Here is a 26,753-nt window from a genome sequence, read left to right as displayed (position 1 = left end):
ATATAGTTTTGAGGCAAAGTAGTTTACCCTATATAGTTGAGGGGAATATATAGATTTTTTTCTCGAAAAAAATATGAGAAAACCTTTTCTTGTTAATATCCTTGTTTTCTAGTTTTTTCTTCCAGAAATGCTTCGTTGGTTCTTGTGTGCGTAATAAATATTGGGTCCGTGGAGGTGGTTTGGAATTTAGAGTACTTAAATGCGGGAGAGCTGTCGTCTCCAGCTGTTTGGTTTTTGCTATTACCCCCAATATTTAATGACTTCTCTTGTATCATTTCGCCACTGCACCCTCTTCATATGACGTTATTGCCTGTAAGCTTTTGGTACAGATTCTTCTGCCTATGGTACTACTTACATTTTTCATTTATTCAAATGGGTTCATTAATTGAAAACAAAAATGTAAGGACCATTTTATCATAAGGCCTTGTTTAGTTTCCAAAAAATTTTGTAAAATTTTTCAAATTCCCAATCACATCGAATTTTTAATCGCATGCGTGGAGTATTAAATATAGACGAAAATAAAAACTAATTACACAGTTCACCTGTAATTTGCGAGATGAATCTTTTAAATCTAGTTAGTCCATGATTTGACAATATTTATCAAATACAAACGAAGTGCTACAGTATCCATTTTGCAAAATATTTTAGAACTAAACAAGGCCTAACTTCAACGTTCTGTACAGTTACTTTTATCAAATGTAGAGCAGCCCTCGAATACTAGGGCCGTGTTTAGTTCCTCAACGGAAAAATTTCGTTACACTATAGCACTTTCGTTTGTTTGTAGTAATTATTGTTCAACCATGAACTAACTAGGCTCAAAAGATTCATCTTGTCAATTTCGACCAAACTGTATAATTAGTCTTTATTTTCATCTATATTTAATACTCCATGAATACGTTTAAAGATTCGATGTGATGGGGAATCTTGAAAAATTTTAGGTTTTTTGGGTGGAAGTAAACAAGGCCCAGCCTTATATAGCTATACTTCAAAGTGCTGGCCTCTAGCTATACTACCAAATGAGTGCACATATATGGCCTTGTTTAGTTCCCAAAAAATTTTGCAAAACTTTTCAGATTTTCCGTCACATCGAATCTTTAGACACATGTATGAAGTACTAAATATAGACAAAAATAAAAACTAATTGCACAGTTTGGTCGGAATTGACGAGACAAATCTTTTGAGCCTAATTAGTCCATAATTGGACAATATTTGTCAAATACAAACGAAAAAGCTACAGTGTCCATTTTGTAAAATATTTTGAAACTAAACAAGGCCATATATTGTTTGACTAGGATAAACAAGGCCAATATGTAGTCATTGGACAAATTGTCCTTGTCCAATATGTGGCTCTCTAGATGGGCATTTGTACTTCCACATCATGGGGTGTCTGAGCCTATAGCCTAGTATGGCCTATGCTCCACCAATGTTGGCATGGTTGTTTCAGATTTTCATAGTATATTGGATCTAGATTCCCTTTAGAAACATTTTTTCAGACTCATGGAGCCGATGGCTAGCTCGCTGGATTCTTAAAACTAGGACCAGAATCAAGAAAAATAGGATTTTTGTGTTTCTCTACACTCGTACAAAAATGAGAATCAGTTTCAAGTGATTCTCTCTGAAATTTTTTCAAGTGATTGCACGGCCAAAAACGCATCCTTAATTAGCCTCTTGACCAAAACTATAATGTCATAAACATAAATAAATGAAAATTAAGAGACAATGCACTTGTTTCTTTTTCAAGCAGGGCATACTTAAGCATCTCCAAGAGCTTTACATTTGGACTTTGTATTCTTGTAATTTGCCAAAAATCACAAAAAGAGGTATCCAATGGTTTTGCATTAGGAGTTTGCATTTTGGGTAACTTGGCAAATGAGAGAGCAAACTTAGCATATATGCCAAGCCGCGCACGGCTTGGCAAAAGGCCGATTGCGCGCGTCTCCCGGTCCCCCGCGCGAACCGAACTTTCTTCGCGCCATATATCGCGATCGCGAGCAACACCATCGCCGCCGTCCGCTGCAGAACTCGTGAAAGACTCCATCGTGACAGAAAACCGCCGCATCCATCGGGCTGGCACCGCGGCAGCACTTGCAACAAGTCTGATACGAGTCGTCGCGGCGGCACCTGCAACGAGCGGTGGGGAGCAGGAAGAACCGGCGGCGCGACTTGTGAGGAAAACGCGAGAACCGACGGCGACTTCACGCGAAGGAAAGTCACACGGGAAGACGATCGCGAGCGCGCGCGAAGGAAAAAAATCGCGGCCGGGTCCACTTTGGCTAATTGCCAACTCAATTATGCAAAACCCTTGGAGATGACCTATTTTTAGACTTTGTATTTTGTTTGAGGAGTTTGCAAACAACAACAAATGTCAATTCAATTATACAAAACCATTGGAGATGCTTAAGCACACATATATTGCAAAGCATTTATTATGGACACTGGAATTGAATACATATTTGAGAAAAAATAGAGAATATCCAAATGTTGCAATTCCACTCAAATTTTGAGCATATATGCCCCCCCCCAAAAAAAAAGTTTTGAGCACATGCATAATATCAAGAGGTCCCCTGAACTTCAGCATAATCTCAAAACCTGCACGCCAGCAGACCTGAAATCCAGCAAACTTGTGTACCGTGAAACGTCCTAGCAACTTGTGGTTTAAGCAATCCAAGGACCCCGTTTCATGGACCTCGAGGGGCCTAATTGTAAATACAAATAGAGAGAGAGAGAGAGAGAGAGAGAGAGAGAGAGAGAGAGAGAGAGAGAGAGAGAGGTGCAGCATACGAAATTTATTGCGCAGCTCTGCCTCTCACGCCTTTTATTTAAGAGGCCACCCCCCGGGGTTTGGAATTCTTTTCCCAACTCCGAATTCTCCTGGTCATTGGGCCTGTGATCGGCTGATCCCCTCCTCCTCATCCCATTCTCGCCGAGCTCCTGCCAATCTCCGCTCGCGGCGCCGTCTCTTTCGGCTTCGGAAGCGGCGGCGGAGCAGAGAATTCCGTTGGGTTTTATCCCGACGCAGGTGAGTTCTTGATCCTTCTCCTCTGTTCTGTTCTTCCCGTGGCCCTCTTTTTTTCGTTCTGGATTTCCGCCAGAGTTTCGCGCTACGCGTTCACGATTCGGAAAGGGCTTTGTTGCTTTCTGTGCCCTCGTCTAATCTTGTCGAGTCACCACGACCTGCTCCTTTTTGTTTTTTTGGCATGCTTTCTCAACTCCAAGATTAGAATAACAGAAAACCCACTGCCGATCTGAGTACCATGGTTTCATTTTTCTCACATGAAAAAAAAAACCCCTTTGATTTGCTATAAGATCAGCTTCTTCTGCCGCCAAATTTCTCCGAGTACCACAGCTTCCTGTGCCTGTAGTTACTACTGTGGGGAGAGGAGACACTGCTCAGCCCCAAACAGCGACAGGCACCAATCTGATGCATGCATTGAAGTTCCCTTGGGCTGTGCCAGTTCCTCCCACCTGCCGCGCTTGGTGGAAACTGGAATTGGCGCGCACCTCATTCCTGCGCCGGGCCAGTTGTGTGTGATTGATGCGTTTGTTGCAGTTCTTCTACGTAAGCTTTCGTACCGATGCAGTGCATGTACGTCTGCGACAAAGAGGGTACTCTTGTGTCGATGTGTTCTTGGTTGTCAATCAAGATCACTAAATCGCCGATGTTTTAGGTCTGGATTGTACTGTATCCTATATACTAGGCTGTTTAGTGTGTTGACCCATCAGTCAGGGAAGGGGAAAAGAAATGTTTTTTTAATATTTTGGGCGTACGAGTCTGAATCTTGATGTGCCTGTATATATGCCTGTATCGTACGTCTCTTTGGGTGGAGTGTATAGGGGATTTTGGATGTCCCGAGCCTCCCTGTTCTGGTACCAACTCTGTAGTCAGTTTGGCGTGTATCTGTTTTCTGTTGCCGTGTCAGTTTCTACCGGATCATGCAAAGATTGTGAGGTTCGTAGCCTTAATAGGACAACTTACAGCTGTGTTAAGGACTTGCGGTTACAAGAAACTGCAGCATTTCTGCCATCTCCAGCACTCCCTTCCCTTCCCTTCGCTGCTTCTAGTTCTCTATCATGAAGCTGCTAGGTGACTGAAGCTACTTTCAGCTGCATCTTTTACCTATTCCCAATACTTCTGCCTGCATACCCCCCAAAAAAAAAGTTGCTACTGAAACTAACCGCAACACATTCGTCCAGTCTGGGGCTTTTATGGAGTTTAGGAATTAGGAATGTTTTGCTATTGTTAGCCCTGTTTAGTTAGTGTGGAATACTCCTTGATCTAGTTAGCTTTGTTGGGCATACTATTCTATCTCTAGATCAGTCAACTGTAATTGGTAAGTTGAAAGATCCACTGGATCAACAATATGTATAACTAGTAAACGGTTTCTCAGTAGGAACTCATGTTGTCGATATAATACCTAGAACATAGTTTTTATTAAAGTACAGATTTAACATTTTTTACATATTCAGCAGGATCATTAGAAATGCTAGATGTGTGACTATGTTTGAACCCTCAAGTTAACGAAATCTCCATTACTAGAGCATGTTGTGGACTCTTAAGGTCATATGCACATCCTAGTCTCAAAAGGTGCCATTAGGTATTCAGGTTGCTATCGATCTCAGTTGCTGTTGTGGTGTTGCCTGTGCTGTCCAAATTGACTCTGCTACCTATATTACCTGAAAGCTGCTCGCCTTGTTCATGCCAAGTGGGAAGGCTGTTGATTCTGATTATGAGATTTTGTGCCTTGACTTGGCCCCATGATGATATTAATTACACGAAGACCGCCACTGTTCTCTTTGTTCAAACCATAGAAGGAGCTGTCTCTGTCAAGGCCATCATGAATTTAGGCCGATGTAGTTGGAGTGACAAGAAATTTCAATGCCCTGCACTTGATTAAAGGGATGTGCCAACCATATTGAATAGAAGCAAAACTGCAAAATATCTTAATTTAGTCGAATGTACACTATGTTCTATACTTATATTGTGTGTCAAATCAAAGGTAAAAACATGTTAGTTCTGATGCAAGATTTGTTCACAACATCTATTTTTCACCTTCTGAAAGTCTTAGTGTTGTATTTGTGTAAAGATGATTCAAGAGTTCCATGCTGACTCTCACGAACTTGTGTGCAGGACAACACCATTGATGCTTTGTCAAACTAGATAATAGAACTTGATGGTAAAATGATACTGAGTTTTTGACACAGAAAATGGTAGAAGACAAAAATTCATCACAAGATACCGTACAGAAAAGTGGACATATCGTACTTCACAATGTTTCTTTTGACAAGGATGTTGTGGAGATAAAATTGGCAGATGATATTGTTTCTGATAATTATGGCGGTAATTTTGTCAAGGATGTCTGTGTTGATGAAGGAGCACTACTTCATCGGATGACATCAGAAGAAAAACCACTAGACCGAAGGTCATCCCCAAATTTCAGTTGCCAAATGATTGATGCAGATAGTAACGTAAGATATGGGAAGAAAGATTATTCTGGAATATCTGTACACGAACTAAAACCAGAAGTAGTTTCCCCTGTTGACTTTGCTCCTCATTGTAACAACGAGAAACAGCACTCTTCTGGCAGAGAGTATGATCTTGAAGATCGGATTGATACTGGTTTCGTTGCAGGCAATCCTAGTGAGAAGAAGATAAGTTTGCAAGAGTTACTTCTCCTTGAAAGTGCAGAAGAATCCCGACATTCAAGCACAATAAACTCCGAGAGCAGTGAAAAGCATAAGTGCCCTCTTCATGAAGAAGCAATTGGACAGGTATACCACTAGTCTACCATGCATTATATATGGCGAACGGATTATTCGTATTGCTTGTCTCATTACCATTATCATTGTGCTGTATATATATGCACATGTTCTTCCCTCTTGACTCGAAATTTAGCAGTAAATTAATCCATATTTATACTTCATCACAACTTTTCTTTTTGTTCTTATAGACTTCCAAGGATGGTGATCCTAATGTTCAGACTATTTTGGCCAACACCAGTGAGTATGTTATTACTGGTATATTAAGTAAGGAGAATGCCAGTGGTTGCCCCGCAACGACGATGCCTGGAGACCATGTTGCAGCTACAGCGTTAGATGTGCGAGAGCCACAAAAAATTGATCGGTACAACCCTTTCGTTGATCATAGGTCACTGGAGGATACATCGGTACCTGAGTGCTCTATACCAGGAATCACAGATGCTGCCTCCACTGATTCCACCTGCTCTATTCACAATGAGACGGATGGCACCGCAGGATTAGATGAAGTTGAAACATCTGAACCAGGGGTGGATACTCTTAGTATAAGTAGTTCAGACATTCAATCATCTGAAAAGAACAATGATCACAGCGAAAGTATTTTTAGCAAGGCAATCACTGGTGCAGTGGACGAAACCGCAGTTGCTACATCTTCAACCCCCAACAGTGCTGAGCATAGCGATGCATATGGGAAGAATCAAGAAAAACATGATGAGATAGATGAGGAGCACAGCATAAGCACAGACGATGCAGCCAGTAAGAGTTCTACTTCTACTACCCTTGCGCAAGATGGCTCCGCGGTCGAACAAACCATGCCTGATAGCTCGACATCAACAGCTCGCGTCGGCAATGAAAATACCTACGAACCGAACTTCTCTGGTCCCAGTATAATGTCAGGCCCAGTATCGAGGTCAGGTCATATAGCTTATTCTGGGAGTATCTCTCTCCGGTCAGATAGCAGCACAACTAGCACCCGGTCCTTTGCCTTTCCAGTGTAAGTCAAACAACTCTACATACTCATCATCCACGTCAGTCAGATATCAAAACCATCTGTATAAGATTGTAATTACTTCTTCATTTGGTTCTGAAACTGAAACTGAAACAATCATCTGAGGACCCGACAACTAGTTGATTTTCGCTTATCTTTTAATCAGTTTCAAGAAATAGACCACAGAATATTGTATGATAATGGTTGTATGATTTATAGTCAACATTTTTCATCAAACTGTTTAATTTTCAATGCACAGATTGCAGAGGGAGTGGATCAGCAGCCCCGTGAGGATGGCAAAGGCAGAACGGAGGCGCAGCAGACGGCATCGTGTCTGGAGGAAAGGAATTATCTGCTGTAAATTCTGATTGATCATGGCGGCCAGCCTTGGGATCTTATTTTCCCCCGAAATGTGCTTTGATGCCATGCAGAAAGAAAACGTCATTGAGGGGGCCTATTTGGATCGGCGATGGTATTTCCTTGGAAAGTTTGAGAGCTAGCCAGAGGCTGAACATTCCAACGAAATACCACAGTCATCCAAACCGTTGGCGCTTTCTCGTTTGCATGCCGCATACACCCTGCTCCTTTATTGGTTCAGGAGCAGGTCTGCACTCTGATTTCGTAGTGGCTTGAGTGATGAGAAGGTATATAGCTGTAGCGTAGTGACGGTGCTTTTTTTTTCCCTCCTCCGAGAATATGCTTGGTACGTTTTTCATTCATTATTAATTATTAATTAAGGTAGTACTAGTAGTGATCACGCTTGGTAGAGGTGATGATTAGTTTTTGTACATCCTTTGGTGGATAAAATTAAATTAAATGCTGTGGAAATTCGTTCCACTGGTCGACTTGGTGTGTTTGCATGCCATTCTTTCTTTTTTTAAAAAAAATAAAGAGCTTGCACGCCATTCAGAATCCATCGCGTCGTAGCTTTGCATAGTCTGCGTCTTGATTTTTTTTTTTTCTACCGGATGGTTGATGGATCGCCTCCCCAGCCCCAAGTTGATCCCAGCCGTCCGTCCGGCACACGGCAAACTGCCCCCCGGCCCGTGTGTATGTACGGTGTACGAACCCTCCCGTACGCACAGCTGCCACTATCCCATGCATTGCCGTCGAGACGTACGCCGTACCATACATCCTTGGGATTTCGTCTGACAGAGAGATGGATCTTGTCACGAACCAACCGTAGGTAGAACCCAAGAGATTTGGAGTACGGAAGCAGGAGCACCCGTGCGACGACGACTCCGATCCATGCATCTGATCTGACCGAGAAAGGCCACCACGCCACGCGATATGCGAGCCTTCACCAAAAACTTGTACCATTTGTCCGTTTTGCAACTTTGCATGGCACTGGCACAGTGGCACGGCCTCTCTCTCTGCTGTTTGTTGCTCGTACGTATTAATCACTGCATCGTACAGTTACGGTACCGGACGATAGGCTTTTTGCACAGTTACGGTACCACGCTTACATCCTCGTACCGTACGTGCGGGCTGGTACCACACTGACCGCTTTTTTTTCTTGTTTAGTTCCCAAAAAATTTGCAAATTTTTTCAGATTTCCCGTCACATCGAATCTTTAGACGTATGCATGGAGTATTAAATATAGATGAAAATAAAAACTAATTGCACAGTTTGATCGGAATTGACGAGACGAATCTTTTGAGCCTAGTTAGTCCATAATTGCACAATATTTGTCAAATACAAACGAAAGTGCTACTATTCTTATTTTGTAAAAAATTTTGGAAGTAAACAAGGCCGAGTGGAACCACACTGAGGCCTCCTTTAGTTTACAAACTAAAAACTTTTTAAAAGTTCTCGTCACATCGAAGCTTGCGGCACATACATAAAACATTAAATATAGAGATAAACAAAAACTAATTGCACAGTTTATCTGTAATTCGCAATTCAAATCTTTTAAGCCTAGTTACTTCATGATTGGACAATGTTTGTCAAATAAAAACGAAAGTCCTATAGTGTTAAAATCCAGAAATTTTTTAGATCTAAACAAGGCCTGACTGCTAGTGCTAGCCCACAAATCATGAGGTACGTGGCCCATGCTGGCTAAGGCCCAGATATTTGTCTACTGAGGCGGACCGGGTTCACGCTCCGAGCAGCAACCACACCCTAGGCGGCCAGGCCCAAACCAACAAGCTTGTTTGCTATAAGAATTTCTTCGCTATTTGCTATTTTAGTTCATTTTTACTTTTTAGTTATGTATCTATTCGCTTGAACTACTGAAACAATGTTATTTTGTTATTCACACATTATTTAAGAGATGATCCATGGTGTGTTTTACTTCATTCCCACGATACCCATGAGATATTCCATGATGTAGTTTGGATTATTCCTAGACTATTCATGAGATTTTATATCTTGTATTTTGGGTTGTCATATTATTCATCAGATGTTGCATATGGTGTTTGTGATTGTTCCCATATATCCAAGCATTTTATTGTTTGAAGAATTTATTGTAAGAAATACAACAGTGAAATTAGAACTTAGTTTGGATGTTTAGTTTGAAAACTATTGTTTTTCAGTTTCACAAAAACCCTAACATCAAAAAATTTGTTTTTTTACATTGTCACTAGTCAATCCACTCATGAGCAACAAAGAGCCGGTTTGGCAGAACACTCACAAACAACTTCTGGGCTGAATCCAGGAGTGCTATGCCAAATACTTTTTTAATAAAGAAGTGATTATATGTTGATTACTTTCACTTATCTAAAATAATTTAGGATGTTGGAATCTGGAAAAAAAGTAGCTTCTTATGATTTACTCCATGTGCAGAACTATTTTGTTTTTACATAGAATTCATTCTAAAGAATCATTTGAACAAGATGCTAGGGTGGTCACGCACTATCAACCCCGAGATGCTTGCGATGGGCCGCTTCACTAGACTTTTTTTTGGATGTTATTGATTCTTAATAATCAGGGATCATGTCTTTGTGATTAATTAGTTCATTAAACACGACTCGATCAGACATGAGTTGAAAATCACCCCATTGTACTTGCATTGGTTCAACCACAGGAATTCCCCTCTGCCTCTCTCCCTAGTCTACCAAAAAAAAGGAAAAAAAATAAGGGAGAAAAGAAGAGAGGAAAAAAAAACGCAGCTAAAATTGAAGGTGCGCTGTTTGATGAAATATGAGGGCTCGAGTTTAGCTGATATGATGGCTCCATGACTGTCTCGACTCAAAGGAAAGCATGCATCAGCACTGTTCTATACGTGATGAAATTAATAACTGGCTATTACACTATTATGATCTATGGAGTAGTTTGATCCATCCCCTGCCTATCTTACCTATTGATCGAGACAGAACCTAAAACAGTGAGAAGGGGAGGAACTACCTAGGCTACAAAAAATACATACAGCAACACTTGAACGGGCACCTATAATAAGTAAAACTTAGTTGTGTTTTTTAGGGTGAGGCCTGGGTCCGTATCTCGCGACCACCACTACCTTCTCGGCAGAGGCCGGACTGTTGCTGTTTCCTCCGCGGACGAAGCTTGGCTGTTCAACCCTTCGTCCAACCACGCCCGTTGATCCCGGCTTCATGTGCACGGTTTCAGTGCTGGCGGCCTTGGCGCCGTGCTTCCTCGTCGCTTGCAGTACTTCCTTTGTAGATGGATGCTCGCCGGTCGACATGGACGGGCTCCTCACTGCAACGATAAATCGGCAGCAAATCGGATGAATAAACACACTGCAGGAAACTTTAGGGGCGGTCGGAAGAAAATAAAGAAAGCAAACACCAGCTACAAACTAGCTTCAAACATGCATTTATACAGAAAAGCAAAGCAAATATGATTAGCTTACCTGGGCGAGCATGAGCAACGGAATGGTCAAGTGCGAGCAAGAAGATGGCCACGATGGCCATGAGAACAGTTGAAGAGGACCTTCTGCAACCCATGCCGATCCGTGTATGGACACACACCACCAGTCCACCACCACTCCAAAATGAAGCCACCCTCAAGCTTAAGGAAAATGAGGTGAGGGAGTGACGATGCCTTTTTGTTATATATACATATATATATATATAGTCAGGCAGTCAGCTCGAGATCGATTGGTGGTCAAAGCTGAAGCTCGCGAGATCCCTCACCACTTGTATATATTTATGCACACAAGTACTCGTATAAAACATCTGTGCCCGCCCGTACTGATGTCCAAGCGTTCTTTAACAAGTCCGAGGCGTTTCTTTGCACCGCAGAGTCCTACTCCTGCTGCTACCGTGAGGCACACCACGCCACGCACGGTGCACGCACTGGCGCGGCACGTGTGGACTCTGTGCGGCCGCGTGCGCGGCCCTCCGCCGGGTGGCCCGGGTGGTGGCCGGGCTTCGGGAGTAGAGCTCCCTGTTGGCCGGGCGCCCTGCCAAAAAAAATTGCCCGGTGCCACAGGCGGAGATGGTGCGGGCAGCGTGACTGTGCGCACACCAGGCACGTCTGCAGGGAGTCATCAGCAGGTGCCCGATTAATTAAAAAAGCCGCCTCGCATCGGGGGCGTTAAGGACCAAGATGCTAAGCTGCTAAAGGCTAAAAGAGGGTTTTAAAATTGACAGTCAGGAATCGCACAGAAAAGCGCAGTTGATCGACAGTCGGCCGGTTCCCGGATCCCAACAAGACCAGGCCACTTTTTATTACACAAAAGGATCGGCACGAAGGTCTTCTTGAATCGCCGCAGCTCAGTAAGATTTTGACCAAACCCGCTGCTCGAGAGTCGAGAGCGAGCATTAGGAAAGGAATCCTTGTACAAACAGCATACGAAGTACTCCCAAGTCTGAACATGCTGAGAATTTATCGGTAGGAAATGCAGAACCCTGACAATCACCAAGGAACATGTTGCAACTTGCACCGATTAACTCAGCCACAGGGAAGCCAGTCCACTGGGGTTCAAGTTTAAAAACCCTCGGATGCAGCGTAAGAGGCATCGCCAGTTGGATCTATCAGCCGCGCGTTTGTGCTTTGCTATTTTAACCATAAGGTCAAACGGGGAAAGTTTTTACTGCAACGACTGACGATGACTGGAATTGGATCAGACGCCGACCAAATTTCAGTTCTTTTTGGGCAGCACGAATTTGAGACCTTTCTTCACCTGCATGTGACGACAGTACCAAAAGACCTGATGCTCCATTTACCGGTTCTACTCAGATGTTCTCCTCAATACAGCTTTAGTAAGAACTTCCTCACAGCTCTCACCAAAGGAAGAGGGTTCTCAACATGCACAGCATGGCCGCTATCTGGGATAATGGTCATTTCACAAAGTTCCTTCCCTTTAGGACCATCAGATCCACATTCTGCTTGGTTCATTATCTCCATGCGCATTTTCTGCGAGATGTCTTTAAACTTTGCATCCTTTTCACCAGCAACGATGAGTAAAGGCCTCTTCAAGTGCTTCAGGTCTTCCCACAGGGACCTGGTACATTGAAACTTGCATGAGACAGAATCACATGAACAATTTCTAATCTAATATAGCACATAGTAAAAAAAAAATGCAACTGGCCATTTGCTTGTCAACTCCACTATCAGTTTGGCGTGTCAGTAGTACTCATTGACACCGCTGGTACTGATAAAACAGAAGTCACACAAACACTGTAGTGAAAATCTTACTGTGAGTACAGTAAGGCGGTCTTACTTTTGTCTCCCCACGCTTGAGTCTGCAAGAACCTTAGCTAGAGCTTTGATGTTTTTGTGTTTACTGCGTGTCCTCACAAGAGAATTGAACTCAGGATGTTCTCGTAGACTGAAGGTTTGGTCGCCCATCAACACAAGAGTTCCATACAGCGAAATAAAGAAAATTGTCAAATGAGTGCTACCATTAGCTTTTGTTTTTTGTACAGGCAATAATCAAACAAACTAGTTCCTTCAATCAGGTTGTTACCTGCTCCACAGTTTTCCAGAGTACCATGTCTGAAGGAAACATTCAAGTCCACAAGACATCAGGAACTGGGCTCTTGATTTATCAATAGCAATACGGCGTCTTCTGCTTGCTTCATCTCTCAATCCAGGACTTCCTGATATTGTAACAGCTCCACGAATCTGTTTGGCACAACAAGCAGGGGCGGAGCCAGGAAGTTATTTTTTTAATGTTAGAGGGGGTCAGCAGTGTTAAATTTTCAAAATTTATTTGATTTTTTTTTAAAAAAAAATTATAGAACATTCAAAACAGAAAGAAGTTCACATGAAATGTAAAAAACATAGTTACCTTGTGATCTTGATTTAGTGCCATGTGCAGTGCAATCCTTGCACCCATTGAATAGCCAACCACCACCACCTTGCCATCAGTTATGTGGCACATCAACTTCAACAATAAATCTGCAACTAGTTGAACTGTTAAAACAAATTGTTCTGAATTTTTGTGATGCTGCAATATCTGTGACTCGCCATGACCAGGAAGATCAATTGCAATTACTCGTGCACTAGGGGCAAGAGCATTCATCATGGGAATCCAGTCTTCACTCGTACCAAGAAATCCATGAAGTAAAAGAACAACCTTTTCCTGCATAGGTTAAATCATGGGTCATGGCACTAGACCACTAGTTACTGCAGCAGAGCAGCATATCAAGTAAAATGCAGGTAAAAGGCAATTTGGAGAGAGAGAGTATCAAGTATAACTCTTATACTCCCTCCGTTCCGAATCGTAAGTCGTTTTGGTTTTTTTTAAATACGTAGTTTTTATTATGTAACTACAGATAGTGTATATCTAGGTGCATATCAAAAACTATGTATTTAGAAAAGCCAAAAACGACATAATTTGGAATGGAGGGAGTACATACCAAGGGGCAGTAAACCCAGAATTTACATATGTACTATCACTGGTCAAATACACAGAATAAACTCTTATACAGCTATGTGAGGTAATATGACATCTGATTTTCAAAAGAATAGAAGAATTCTTACATTTGTATGATCACCGGCCTCTCGAAGTTTGACTAGATAAGAACAATCATCCACATCAACTTGGATAGAATATGACCTAAGTTTTTCTTCACCATACGTCCTTTGTATCTTGTCATCGTTTATGTTTAAATGGTGAAGATAACCATGGGCATCTTCTACTGAGGCTCGGATTCCGTCACCAAGTGGGGATGCATGGATCTTTAACTTTTGTTCTGATACATCTTCCCTTAACCACTGATACGTTCCAAGTCCATGTGCGGCAGCTCTACATGTAACTTTGTTTCTTATTCTGGAGACTATCGAGTTCTGTTGGTCAACATAATGTGCTAACTGTATATAGGATGCCAAACCTATAGAACTCTCATACGTGCTACTGATGACAGCCATCTTATCATGTAGCTGTGCCCATTTTGCAATATGAGCTGCATTCTCAAAACCTCCAACAACACTAGGTTTTATAACCTAAGCATGACAATTAAAGCAGGTTAAATATAAAAATAGAATAACAACCTTCAAAACTAGCACACAAAGTTTTGCTCGGTACTCACAAGAGCAACTATTCCTGGATGAACAAATTGATGAAGCTTAGGAATTATATCTCCCTTGAGGTTGTCAATAGTCTCATCAAGTGCAACAGGCAAGACACTATTTTCACAGAACTTGATGAGATCATTTACAGAGCTCACTGGTTCCTGTAAAGTAGAAAAAGAAAAGTGAAAGAAGGTTCTCAAGAAAGAACAAGATGGAAATATGCATTCTGGAAAATGGAATGAATCCCAGCCCTGAATAACAGTACTATAGAACAAGATGGAGCGGTAGCCAAGTTTCTTATTTTATGCACCCAACCATCTGGGCACTTGCTCCTATTTCCGCATAAATGGCACTATTAATTTAGTGGTAAGGGATGTGGCCATTGATAGTGAGACACCTGTGGTGACTTTGTCAATCTCAAAAACCTACCAGTCTCTTGCCAGGTGCTTATAAGGGTAGGGTATGTGTATGTGCGTTCATAGGGTGAGTGCATGATGTGTATGTGAGCGAGCCTTTAATACATAGCTTATGAAAATAAGGTATATTACCTCAATGTATTCCAAGCGAAGACTTTTTACCCTAGATCCAAATTCAACTGCCTGTTCATATGTCCATTTTTTATTTGCATCAACACGGATATTGATCTGGTACCCTACAACTTCTCTTATTTTGTGAAGAGCAGCCGCATCCTCAATGGGGCTTTCACGGCGGCCAACCTTCCAAAGAGAAATTGGAAAGATATAATATTATACCTTGAAATAGCAAAAGAAACTATAAAAGCATTAACTTCCATGTCTTATGATTATGGAACAAGTTAAATAGTTACCTTCAGCTTAAATGTGGTAAAACCTTCAGCAGCCAGTTTGGCAACAGCAAGTGCCACTTCCATTGGAGAGCCATTGCAATCTACGAGTGCACAAATTTGTATGCTTCCAGAACTGTTCTGATTATATTCAATAACATTCTCGTCTCGGCCCAAGGGGTCACAACCAGCTAGAACTTTGAACAAACTACATTTCCGTTGTGATGCAAGTAAATTAAGAATAGCCATCTCCAAACCGCATTTAACACTTGGGAATATCGAAGAAGGCTGAGACGAAGGCAAAACAAGGAAAAGTTTAATTGTCAATGGGGCTTAGATGGCGCCCAACCATCCAAAGTCAGTATTAACAAGTTTGACAAGTTATCTTACAGGAATCCCAAGGCTTGTCCATATCCAATTGGAAAAGGACCCTCTCAGTAAGGGAATAAAATCTAGCATAGAATCTTTCACCCTGTGGAGAAGAAACCTAAGTTGCTCTTCGACATCCAACAGATCCTCCTCATGAATTTCAATTGGTGCAACCTGTTACAAGAAGTTGATCAGGACTATAAATATGGAACATGCCCTAAGATGTATTACCTAACAAAATTAACTTGACCACCATTTTCTGGACATGCAAAATCAGAGCTAAAGTTGCTTGGAAGCATATTTAGTAGCGCAAACCAATTGCTATGCGCTACCATGCAAACACATGTAAACTGTTGGGATGAGAATCGGACACATGGATTGGATCCAGTAAAACTTGAGCTATTTTCTTAAATGATTTTCCAAAATATTTTATGGTTATTTGCATGTCCTTCTGTTAACTTAAATCTAGTCAGTCTGCATGGCATCCATCGGCCTACATTGGAACCGCACATGAATACATGATAGCACCAACAAATGATTACATTGTGATAGGTGACTTTTTTTTCCTCGAACTACACAGGAGAGCTGCATGCTATTTCATTAAGGTAGAAATAAAATACACGAGTCTGGTTAGACCCTATTCGAGTACAAAAACACCACAAACACACACCCACTTAACTAAAACAGGCGCGCCACAAAATATACCGATGTCGACTAGACAAAACAGCCTGCCTTATAGCCCCAAGGCCGGCTCCCTGACCAATAGTTCCTGGAGCTTTCTTGCTCCAGCACTGCACCAAGGATTGCCCTCAGCGCTGACAGCCCTAAGAACCTCCTGGATGCTTGGCGTGATATTTTCAAACACACATGAGTTACAGTTGTTCCACTGTAACACCTCGCATGCAAAACTGCTTATATGGCCTAGCTCCACACGTGGAACGAGCCTGCATATGCGTAGCACCTCTCTTACACTTTCATCCTCGCTTCGTGTAAAAGGGTTAACCCGGAGGTGCTACGTTTGGAACGCCAATGCTTATAAGCTAGCTCTCACCCTTCTAAACTTCCAAAGGTGGTAAACCCACCAACCACAAGCACATATAAGCCACTTGGGCCACATGGGCCAACTCCACAACAACTACAGGCTACTAATGGGCTGGGGTGTTACATTCACCAGCCCTCGGCAGCTCACCACATATATATGGCAGATGTCCAGGACCACCCCTTGGTACACCCCTCCATGGGCACGAGCAACAAGGGTTGATGCTCCGAATACCACTTGTAACACCTCACGTCCAAAACTGCTTACATGGCCTAACTCCACACGTGGAATGGGCCTGTGTATGTGTAGCACCTCTCCTACACTTTCGTCCTCGCTTCGTGTAAAACGGTTAACCCAGAGATGCTACCTTTGGAATGCCAAGGCTTCTAAGCTAGCCCTAACCCTCCTAAACTTCCAAGGTGGTACTAAACCCACCAACCACAACCGCACATAAGCCACTTGGCCCACATGGGCCAACTTCACAACTACTACAGGCTACTAATGGGCTGGGGTGTTACATTCACACCTCCCAGGCTACCAAAATTATCAGGGAGTTGAGACCCTTCCATTCAGCCTTGGGCACTGAGGATATTGCCTTCCACCACCCTTCAGTTGGTAGGTGAGGCTGGTCCCTATATGTAGTTGGGTTTCCTTATTTTTTAAACCAAGATATGTAGTTGGTTTTTCCCCGAAGAGCAGTTTGTTCTGTTTATTAGTGATGTTTTTGTATGGAAGGAAGAAGTGAAAGGAGCAACACTACCAGGTCCACAATTTATAGTAGTATAGTATACTTAAATTAGAGAATGGTAACTTAGTGTCAAAATATTGTTTTGTCCAGTACAGTCACCATGTTATCGGCCATATTACACTAGACTTTCCCATTTTTTGAGAGGACACTATACTTTCCTCAACAACATAGGTTTATCATAATGCTAGTGGCCTGCTTCATTTACAGCCAATTTAATAGCAAAAATGTGCAATATGCTAGTGGAACAGCAAAATGAAGTGGTAAAGACAAACCTCTCCAAATCCTACAATGTTATCATCCACACGAAGCTTCAGAACAAATCCTTCATGAATGAATCTACCATCAGATAGCCCTGAAGTACGTGGTGCAGAAAGCTGGATTCTGTGCAAATGATGGTTTCAAAGGCACATTGTAGAGAAGGTGTGGGCACTACATTCATTGGTACTTATTACATATACCTGTACAACATGCATTCCACTGCATCAATTCTGTCAACAGGTATGGCATCTACGTCACTCTTAAGACATGGAGCTTCTAGAAGATAGGCCAGATACTGACTTGTAGAATAGTTAGAGAACATGCTCATGATCCTGCAGAACTTGTAGAAATATATAAACATGATGGAGAACACGGTTGTAAAAAAAAAAGATAAAAGAAATTTAGTTTGGATATGAACCTATGAAAGTTGGCATTGCTATCAATACTATTGTCTACTTCTACCACACAATCAACCTGTTCCATATTGGATTTCACCAATGCATCATGAAGCTCCTCTTTTGTTTGAACACGAAAATGTTTTACCCTGCAACACAAGTAATGAGAGCGCTGAGAAGAGCAATAGAACATAGCAGACACCATAAGCAACAATCTCAATTCTCAACACCTTTTAGAATCACTAATTTATTTATATATGTTGGCTTCAGGGGAAAACAATGATAAAAGTTAACTTTACAAGCATGAGGGGGAAGCTAATACACAGGTTCAGAGGAATACCAGCATAATTTTGTTACAACCAGATGGGGCTTTGTAAGCAGAATAAGTGAATCGCAATTGGTGTTACCTGTGTGCAGAACATAGTTCGGAAATTGATATGTCATGAGAGGTGTAGAAGAATTTCTCCAAAATCTGTGGTGAAGTAGTTTTTGCAACTGGTAGAAAGCTGAAGATTGCACCACCATGGTTGTTGACAACAATTATTGTCATAGGTTTCCTCCATGCCCTTCAATAATGTCAATAGCATTATCCATAATGAATATACTGTTCAACATCATGACAATACAGGAGTAGCTTAGGTAAATAGTGTAACAATATTTTTGTTGAATTTCACTAGATTGATCTAATAGGAATTGATCATGTCTGAGATGATCAGGTCAATGGACAGGTGCAGAGAAGGGTTCAAACTTCAAACCTTTGGTTGAGAAGTGACAATCCATTTGTATCATGAAGAAAAGATATGTCACCAACCACACAGAATACCTGAAAACATGCAGAGTCAACTTCTGCCAAAAGCCTAAAAATTCATTCCTCATTCCTCATGTGAATGATTAAGTACAAATGTACTGATAAGAACACCACCCTTTTTTAAGAACAAGCATGTCTTAAATTAAATGAAGTGCTATAATATGCCCATACTAGTATGAAAAATATTTCAAGTCAGGCTTAGATAAACAGAAAATGTACAAGAATATATTATCATTTAATCAGAAAATGTACAAAATTCATTGCCTCTAATAGGAATACTTTTCCTAGAGTATGGACTTTAACTAAAGAAATGACTTACATGCTTGTTTGATCCAACAGCAAATCCGATTGCTGTGCTGATTAAACCATCAATGCCACTTGCTCCTCTGTTCCCAGCCACTGCTGTGCCAACAAAGTCTGGCAAATGATGCGTCATCACATTATTTCCATTTGTAGTGTAATCCATCCAACCGTTGCCAAACATGTCTAAGTCTCGGATGACCATGCTGTTCCCAACAAACATGACAGCATCACCACAAAGTGACTCCCCTATTACATGAGCAACATATGGTTCTGTAAGTGAGCACTTTGCATGTATCTGAAACATTATCTCCTGAGAAACCTGGAGTGGGCAACAGTTGTGAGAACAAAACTCAACAGCATAAGGGCCAAAAGACCTTTTCAGTTATTCCCAGGGAGAGGGAGCTCTAGCACAAATAAAATATCCAGTTATGCCATGATAGCAAAAAAAGGTACATGACAAAAACTGTTTGCTACATTGAAATTTCAAGGCACAGTGAACCTTTTTATCCATTATAAAATAGGTGTATTAGTGCAAGCTTTATGGATTAAAGGCTTATAACAAATGGTTAAGTGCAGAAGGATTAATTATCCATATAGGGCCTGAGGGCCATGTTCATATGTTATAAAGCATGTTATGTCTTTACAAGATAGCTACCATGTTTCAGCTCATACCACTGAGTTAAGAATGGTCAAAATTTCTGTCCATCTGCTTCTCTTTCTTTGAAAAGTACACCGGCGCAAACTAGCAGCAAATTCTGCTACATTAGCTTGTATTCTGTGAGTGACAATATGTGAAGGATCATGACGACACGGATGTCTATCGATCAAGATGTAGGAAGATGGGAAGGATGTCTCTAGAAACATTCCCACTCGTTTGCTAGTAATACGGCTACCAATCTGCCAATCAAACAGCATCAACTTCAAAAACTTATGACATATTAAATACACCGCATAATTACTGAAAAAAAAGAAAGACATAGGGAACAGTGCGAAGAATATAGAATCAATGAGGTTTGAGAAGGTAAACCTGAAGAATGACATCCGGGCTTATCCAGTTTTTAGCAGAATCAGACAATAGAATTTGATCAATGTGGTCTATAAACAAAATGTTCTTATCAAACCCTGGCAATGAATTTACAACTTTCCGCAATCGCAGTCCAGACAGAATATCTGTAGCAACTGGCCAGGATAGGTGCCTGGCTAGTAAAGCTACAGCCCACATATCTTCATCCGTATGAATAGCACCCACTAAAAGAAGACCTTGTTCTGCCTTCTCTATGATCTCCAGGACCTCCATTACTGAGCAAGAGTAATTACCGAATGCAGAAACTGTTTTCATTCTTAGGTATCTAGTATATGGTTCGCTATTTTTAAACCACTTATCCAAACCTCGCAAACAGTCGACATTCCAATGTTGATTAGTGTAATCTAGTGGTTCTCTAAAAGCACAGTTTATATGCACTGGGCCTTGTGGTGCTTGCATTGCATAGTAGGCTGCTGAATCAAGTGTAGTGAGAACCATTCTTGCATGTATTTGGTCTCCAGGTGGAGGGAGATTAAAAAAATATCTTACAAAGGTACCAAAATGATTGACCTGAAAATGGAAATTAAACTGTTGAGACAGAAAAAAAGAAGATAGAACCTGGTAAATGAGTTTGCCTAGAACAAAAATAAGAAAAAGACAAGTGCCAAAATTGCAATCCTAACAAGTGCAAGTTTATTTATTGGTGTTTCCTTATGTGGGGGGTATAATGGATCTTAGGGTTCACTTGGCATATAAAACACATTTACACAATAATACTGTTGAAAAAATGTAGAACCTAAAAATCTTAATGTGTACATAAGAAATTCAGAATTTTAGGAGTGCTGAAACCCATGCAGACTAAGACAGATGTTATCAAGGATTTTGTATTTTAGAATGTATATGCAATCACAGGTACCTGATTGATGGCTTGGTTAGCTCCAGCATCATGCAACTCAGGAGGACGGTCAGCTGTGAGTAATATAATTGGTACGAAATCTTGACTTGCCTCAACCACCTACATTTGAGTGACACAGTGAAACTTTGATTTAACCCAGATAATGTTGTCTTTGATTCATAGAACTACGTGTACTAGCACATCCAAATCATTTTTCTTTTATTTTATGGGAATTACTACCATATGCCTTCCTAAAGGTATACAAAAGCACTACTATATGCAAAAACTTGTTGGGTTATGGAACAGAAAATTTATGTGTATTTATGAAGGCTCGTAGCATTAGAATAAGGAAAAGGTGCATTTTTCAGTGAAACAAATCTGCCACTCACTGAAGGAAGAAGATTTGATACAGCGGTTCCTGATGATGTGATTACTACTGCTGGTTTTCGAGAACCTCTCCCATAGCCAAGAGCATGAAATCCAAGTGAACGTTCATCATAACATGATATGCATTTTGTCAAAGGATGGCCTGTAGCAGAAAGTGCAAGCGGGGATGATCTCGACCCTGGAGCTATACAAAAGTACTAAAGCAAAATGGATCAGAATAATTCTAGACATGCTAAAGGTACTAAGTTGGTTAAGCTTACCGTGAAACCGAGCCTAACACATTCTTCAACTATGAGGGATGCCCATGCCAAATTTATGTTAGAGCAACTCTTGATGAAAGATTCAATGGTGTTGCGTTGCAAATATAACTCCTACAAATGGTACAGAACAGTATTAGCTATTTTGGCATAGCTCTCCCTCCCTCCCTCCTTCCTTCCTTCCTTCCCTGCCTCCCTCTGTCTCTCTCGCCCTCTCCTCTCCTTCTCTCTGTCTTTTTGAATTGATAAGTGATGTAGACTGCAATGAATCCTAATGTACCAAGGTTACATACTTGAATAATAAATTCTTGGCCATATGCAGCTAATGAGCTAAAGATACTTTTTTAATGTTCAGCTAAAGATACTTGAGTAGTATCATACCATGTTTGAATAAAGGAATAACTGTGGTGAAAATCTAACAAATGACCGATCAGAAGTCAGAAAGTTCTCCTGCAAAAGAAGAGTGTCAGATGTGATCAGGGATATAACTTAATGATACAAAGGACATAAATTACACTTTCAAAAAGAAGGTAAATTAACAAGAAAATGTTTCTTTGTCCCCCAATTATGCGGGTCCATTTCAACCGCAAAGTTTTAGTACCCAACGTTTTGGTCTGAGAACCCAAGGAGTAGGTCAAGACAAATGTACCAAGTTAGCGCTAGGTGGCACCAACATGTTTGTCACCCCAGTACCCCACCAATTTAATGACAGAGATTTAGTGGATTGGCGTTTTCATGGAAGGTTCATTTCAAACTGTGACTAATATTTAGGGACAAAAAATAAACTTTACACATTCTCTGATTCCACGTGGTAAGATTATAAGATGTGTTTTCTACCATGATACAGACCGAACATCTTCTGTAAGAAGCATGACACTTTTCAAGTGCAGGAGTCTTTTTTTTTTTTGGAAAACAAATCAATCTCAAACGCAAAGCATGGTATAATGTTCCAGGAAGCTTACCAAGGTTAAGGGGATACCTTTTGCACACTAGCTTTGGCATCTATTGAGGCTAGCACTTCTGTATCCAAATACACCTGTAAGATGGATCCAACAAATCAGAATTAAGAACCAAATGCCATAGGGTATTAGGAAAATTGTGGTTGCCCTAGTTGGGTACTAGCTGCATCATCATAGTTATAATGCGGGGTTTTCCTCCAAATTTCCAACATTTAAATTTGCAATACCTACTACGCAATCCAAGACAGAAATATTACCAACTGAGCATTTCCAGTCTCTGACAAATGTGCATCTCCAGAAATGTAACTTGGTACCAAGCCTTTGTGAGAAATGCTAGCTGAAGAATCATAGCTATTTTGTATCTGTTTCAGATGGAAAAAAATAAAAATTAAATTGAACAATAAGCTACTATATTTGTTTTGACAAAGTAACAAAGTTCTTTAGGTCACATGATACAGAAGCATAATGTAGCATAAAAATTAAAAAGTGAAGTCAATCGAATAACATGTTATACTGAGTATTTGTAAATTTGGTCAGATGAAATAACAAAATCATCAAAGGAGAAGTTACGAAAAAGAAAATAACTAAGTGAGAAATAAGAAAAGAAAAAACAAAATTATTTAGCAATAAGTTGAAAAACTGAAAAATTGTTATCTAGTTCCACATACCTGATTAAAACAAGATTCAAATAAAGAAACCGCATCCTCAAACGTATGAGACATAGAATCGTCCCAAACCAGGGTAGATGATAATATGGAACAACTATCAAACTCACTCAACTCAACCTGTAAAATAAATATGCTAAAGCATCAGAAATGCTAGAAGTCAAATATTTATGTGATGCCTACAAAGATTAACTGAAAAACAAGAGTCTGTGGACTGTGGATTAGATTACAACATGACTGGTTTGCAGAAAAGACATAGAAGAAGAAAAAATCATTCAACATTTTTCATCATCCCTCAACAGGGTTGATTTCCACTTTGGACTCATTTTTGTAGCACTGCTTTTGCATGAGTAATACTCCAAATGGATATTGAGATGTGGACTCATTCTTGAACTTATCAGCACTGCTTTTCAACCATGGAACAGCATTTTTCTCTCACAAAAAAATCAGCATCAGCATCAGCAGAAGCCTTTTTTTCCAGCCAGACAAACAGGGAAAATTATACAGCATAAAATCTTAAATTGTACAATGTTATGGCCATAATACTCACCCAGACATTTGCATTCACCAACTTGCTTCGGGGGCCAAGTCAGGCTCCCTTGGTAGTCAATCAAGCAAAGTTGTACTTCTGGCCTTTTTTATTTACACAAATTAAGCTCAGCGCTGTTTATATCAGTGCAATTGCACTACTACTGCGTGTAAGAACTAAGAATAATGTTGCTTCGACAAAGAATCATCCTGCACTTAACAGATTATTTTGAGGAATTAAGACTAACACTACAAAGGGAACCCTAAGTTTTTCAGCTTTGTATCAAACTATCAATGCAACTATATGAGCCATAGCCATAAAGATCAAGTATATCACAAAATGGATTGTACATAAAACATGAGGTGTAGAATTGTCCTCTATCTGAATATAAAATGACTTCTGCATTGAGTTTATATTGCACAAAGGCTGATCAAAATACTTCTAGTCCTAGATCGTGTGCATCACATAGGAAAATGTAAGGTTATTACTTGAGGGATGAAGAAGTAATATGAGCCAAGTTTCTCTTCTACCAATGATGATTCCTTATCATAATTCATGTCTACGAATCCGTAAGCCTTTATCAGGTGTGATTCAGAAGAAATATATCTGCAAGGAAAAGTAAGTCCTAATTTTGTTATGGAGGGAGGGAGGGAAGGAAGGAAGGAGGGGGGGGGGGTGTGAAACCTCACCTCGATACCAAATCAAATTCATTCTTTACTAGGTAGGAACCACGAAAGCATATTGCGGAACCAATGCCACAGATTTCAAGTTGGAATGATGGAGCAGACGTCAGCTTCCTTGATAAATAAAACTGAGGAAACAGTGATGATCCTCTAAACTGAGAGCACCACTTAAGTGCCTTTGTACTGGGTGGAACAAGTACCTGCACCATTGTATGTTGAGTTAATCAACTTCCAATATCGCTTGGACTTAAAGAGATGGATAAATTCATGCCAAAACTAGTTAGATCACTATAATAGTTGAATGCGTATACTTCAGAATCTTGATCAAAAAAAAAAAATTAGAAAAATGCACATGCTGCACATGTCCATGACAAAAGCAAACAGCGCTCTGGCTGCACAAATTTGGGCAAATAGCCATCTAAAGAATCTAGGAAGCCTAGTTGAACCTCAAGGGGAAGCAGAGCACAAGTTTAAGGGTAAATCTAAATGCTGCATTTGCCATAAACTTATAAACCCATTACCCGAAGGAGATACTGAATAACGGAATTGCACTATATCAAAAGTTTAACATAAAAACTAACAACATTCATCAAGTACCAGCCTATCAGGGTGACTCTAACAATCTAGTCCCGAGCTAACAAATTGGAGGGAGACGCTTCGCGTGCTAAAAATTGGGTAGGAACGAATTGACCAACTGAAAGTGATCCAAACCTGAAACCCCCGTATTCTAACATACACAACTCTACCATTGGTCAGCTATGGATCAGCGGCGCCCGTAAGATTTCTCAGGCAGTGATGGAATGAGAGAGGGGTGAATGGCAAAACAACAGCATCGTAGTAACTACATAGCGAACCCCCAAAATTCTGCAAGTTCTCAATGTACCCAACAGCCATCATTCATCGGCTCATCGCCAATCAAAATGCACCCGCTACTCTTCATCAAACCAGTATAGAATAGCGATGATACCCACACCGTACCTCGAACCTGATCACGCCGCTCCTGGCGCCAGCAGGCGGGGTGGCCTTGACCTCATTGGCGGCCCGCAGCAGTGCGTCGAGGCCGTCACCGACAGTGAGCGCGGGGGGAAGCCTCCTCGTGAACGATACGTCCACGGGGAGGTCGCGGTCCCCATTCTCAGCCACCTCGTCGACGTCGATCGCGATCCCAGCGTGACTCCCTGCGCGCGCGCGGAGCAGGACGAGAGGGGTGCCTCTGCGGAGTCTGCGGAGGCGGGAGAGGCCGCGGCGTCGAGGTGGGAGAGGAGGGAAAGCGCGGAGGGGGGTGGAGGTGAGGAGAGGAAGGCGAGGAGGGGGCGAGACGGCGAGCATGCCAGCGAGGTTGGTGGGGGCTGGGGAAGAGGGGGAAGAGGCGAAAGAGAGTGGTGGTGGGAAGTGTCCCGTTGGGTTTACGAAGGAAGGGGATAGCGTTCAGGGGCCCAGCCAATGAGCCAAGTCATCATCGTGTGGGCTCTGCACAGGCTGGGCTTGGCCGGTAGAGTGTGGGCTTTCAAGGCCGACCACATAGGGAACAGCTCAGCCAGCAGGTCTCAATTTTTGCTAAAAAAAGCCAGCAGGTCACAGTGCCAAAAGTCATATAGAGGTTACAAGAGCGGCCTTGTTTACTTCCAAAAAATTTTATAAAATAGGAATAGTAACACTTTTGTTTGTATTTGACAAATATTGTTTAATTATGGACTAACTAGACTCAAAAGATTCGTCTCGTCAATTCCGACCAAACTGTACAATTAGTTTTTAATTTCATCTATATTTAATACTACATGCATACGTCTAAATATTCGATGTGACGGGGAATCTGAAAAATTTTGCAAAATTTTTGGAGAACTAAACACCTCAGATCCTAGTCTCTCGTGGAAGCGTGGGAGCGAATATTACATGATTTAATAACATTATATTTTTAATGATAGGGGATGTTTCTGTCGACAACAAGACGCCTCTCAAAGATTTGTCGACTCAATCTTTAAAGATGCTCATAGGTATAGGATTTGCGTCTGCGTCATAGGGATGAGTGTGCGTGCATTATAAATGTTTGTTCTATTATTTTTCTTCATGTCTACCCTAATTTTTCATCCACTTTGAAGCTTTTTTTGTTTTTCAAAAAGTTGAAAATAAATAATTAAATATTGTTACAAGTTTTTGAATCATTGATCATACTTAATATAAGAAATAACGAATATTATTTTTGTAAAAATCTAGATTAGTTGATGGTCTAACTATTCAAATAATGAATCGGATCTTAAGCAATTTGTTGTCGGATTCGGTCTAAGGGCCTCTTTGGGATAGCTCCTCGACTAAAAAAGTGAATCTAAATCTGGGATTCACCGTTGAGCAGCACCACTAGTGGATCTAGAATCTAAAAGATAACTGTTTGGGTAACATAGTAGCTCCAGATCCACGTCCCACTTGTCAATGTCTAGGAACAAAACTTCTCGGTGTCTTCCTCTCTTGAT

At 41.1% G+C, this 26,753-nt stretch overlaps 3 protein-coding genes across 7 annotated transcripts; 1 reads left to right on the top strand and 2 right to left on the bottom strand.

The window, feature by feature from the left end:
- On the top strand, nucleotides 2,767-7,587 carry LOC8070568 (uncharacterized serine-rich protein C215.13). The gene is made up of 4 exons (XM_002454025.2): nucleotides 2,767-3,019; nucleotides 5,129-5,769; nucleotides 5,949-6,748; nucleotides 7,002-7,587. The coding sequence occupies exons 2-4, from the start codon at nucleotides 5,206-5,208 to the stop codon at nucleotides 7,108-7,110; spliced, it is 1,473 nt and encodes a 490-aa protein (XP_002454070.1). The 5' UTR covers nucleotides 2,767-3,019; nucleotides 5,129-5,205; the 3' UTR covers nucleotides 7,111-7,587.
- Nucleotides 9,854-11,117, bottom strand: LOC110434379. The gene is made up of 2 exons (XM_021458297.1): nucleotides 10,554-11,117; nucleotides 9,854-10,399 (listed from the first exon to the last, which is right to left on the bottom strand). The coding sequence occupies exons 1-2, from the start codon at nucleotides 10,645-10,647 to the stop codon at nucleotides 10,146-10,148; spliced, it is 348 nt and encodes a 115-aa protein (XP_021313972.1). The 5' UTR covers nucleotides 10,648-11,117; the 3' UTR covers nucleotides 9,854-10,145.
- LOC8055409 (protein PHYLLO, chloroplastic) lies at nucleotides 11,340-25,660 on the bottom strand. Of its 5 annotated transcripts, XM_002452308.2 has the most exons (27): nucleotides 25,264-25,660; nucleotides 24,292-24,485; nucleotides 24,091-24,208; nucleotides 23,077-23,193; nucleotides 22,666-22,770; nucleotides 22,429-22,485; nucleotides 21,831-21,899; nucleotides 21,453-21,563; nucleotides 21,195-21,389; nucleotides 20,827-20,925; nucleotides 19,914-20,480; nucleotides 19,559-19,783; nucleotides 18,903-19,205; nucleotides 18,531-18,598; nucleotides 18,183-18,341; nucleotides 17,799-17,924; nucleotides 17,581-17,712; nucleotides 17,395-17,503; nucleotides 15,357-15,509; nucleotides 14,991-15,254; nucleotides 14,713-14,880; nucleotides 14,182-14,325; nucleotides 13,634-14,095; nucleotides 12,939-13,232; nucleotides 12,615-12,772; nucleotides 12,369-12,476; nucleotides 11,340-12,149 (listed from the first exon to the last, which is right to left on the bottom strand). In XM_002452308.2, exons 1-27 carry the CDS (start codon nucleotides 25,612-25,614, stop codon nucleotides 11,894-11,896), a joined length of 5,112 nt encoding a protein of 1,703 aa, XP_002452353.2. In that variant the 5' UTR covers nucleotides 25,615-25,660; the 3' UTR covers nucleotides 11,340-11,893. The 5 variants fall into 5 exon arrangements, with proteins under 5 accessions (XP_002452353.2, XP_021313967.1, XP_021313969.1 ...); XM_021458292.1 differs by lacking the exon at nucleotides 25,264-25,660 and having other exon boundaries at nucleotides 23,624-24,208; nucleotides 24,292-24,313; XM_021458294.1 differs by lacking the exons at nucleotides 24,091-24,208; nucleotides 25,264-25,660 and having other exon boundaries at nucleotides 24,292-24,372.

This window comes from Sorghum bicolor, chromosome 4 (assembly GCF_000003195.3).
Source record: "Sorghum bicolor cultivar BTx623 chromosome 4, Sorghum_bicolor_NCBIv3, whole genome shotgun sequence".
Lineage (NCBI taxonomy): Eukaryota > Viridiplantae > Streptophyta > Magnoliopsida > Poales > Poaceae > Sorghum > Sorghum bicolor.
Note: the sequence above shows the minus strand (reverse complement) of the source record. Positions and strands in the feature narration are given on the sequence as shown.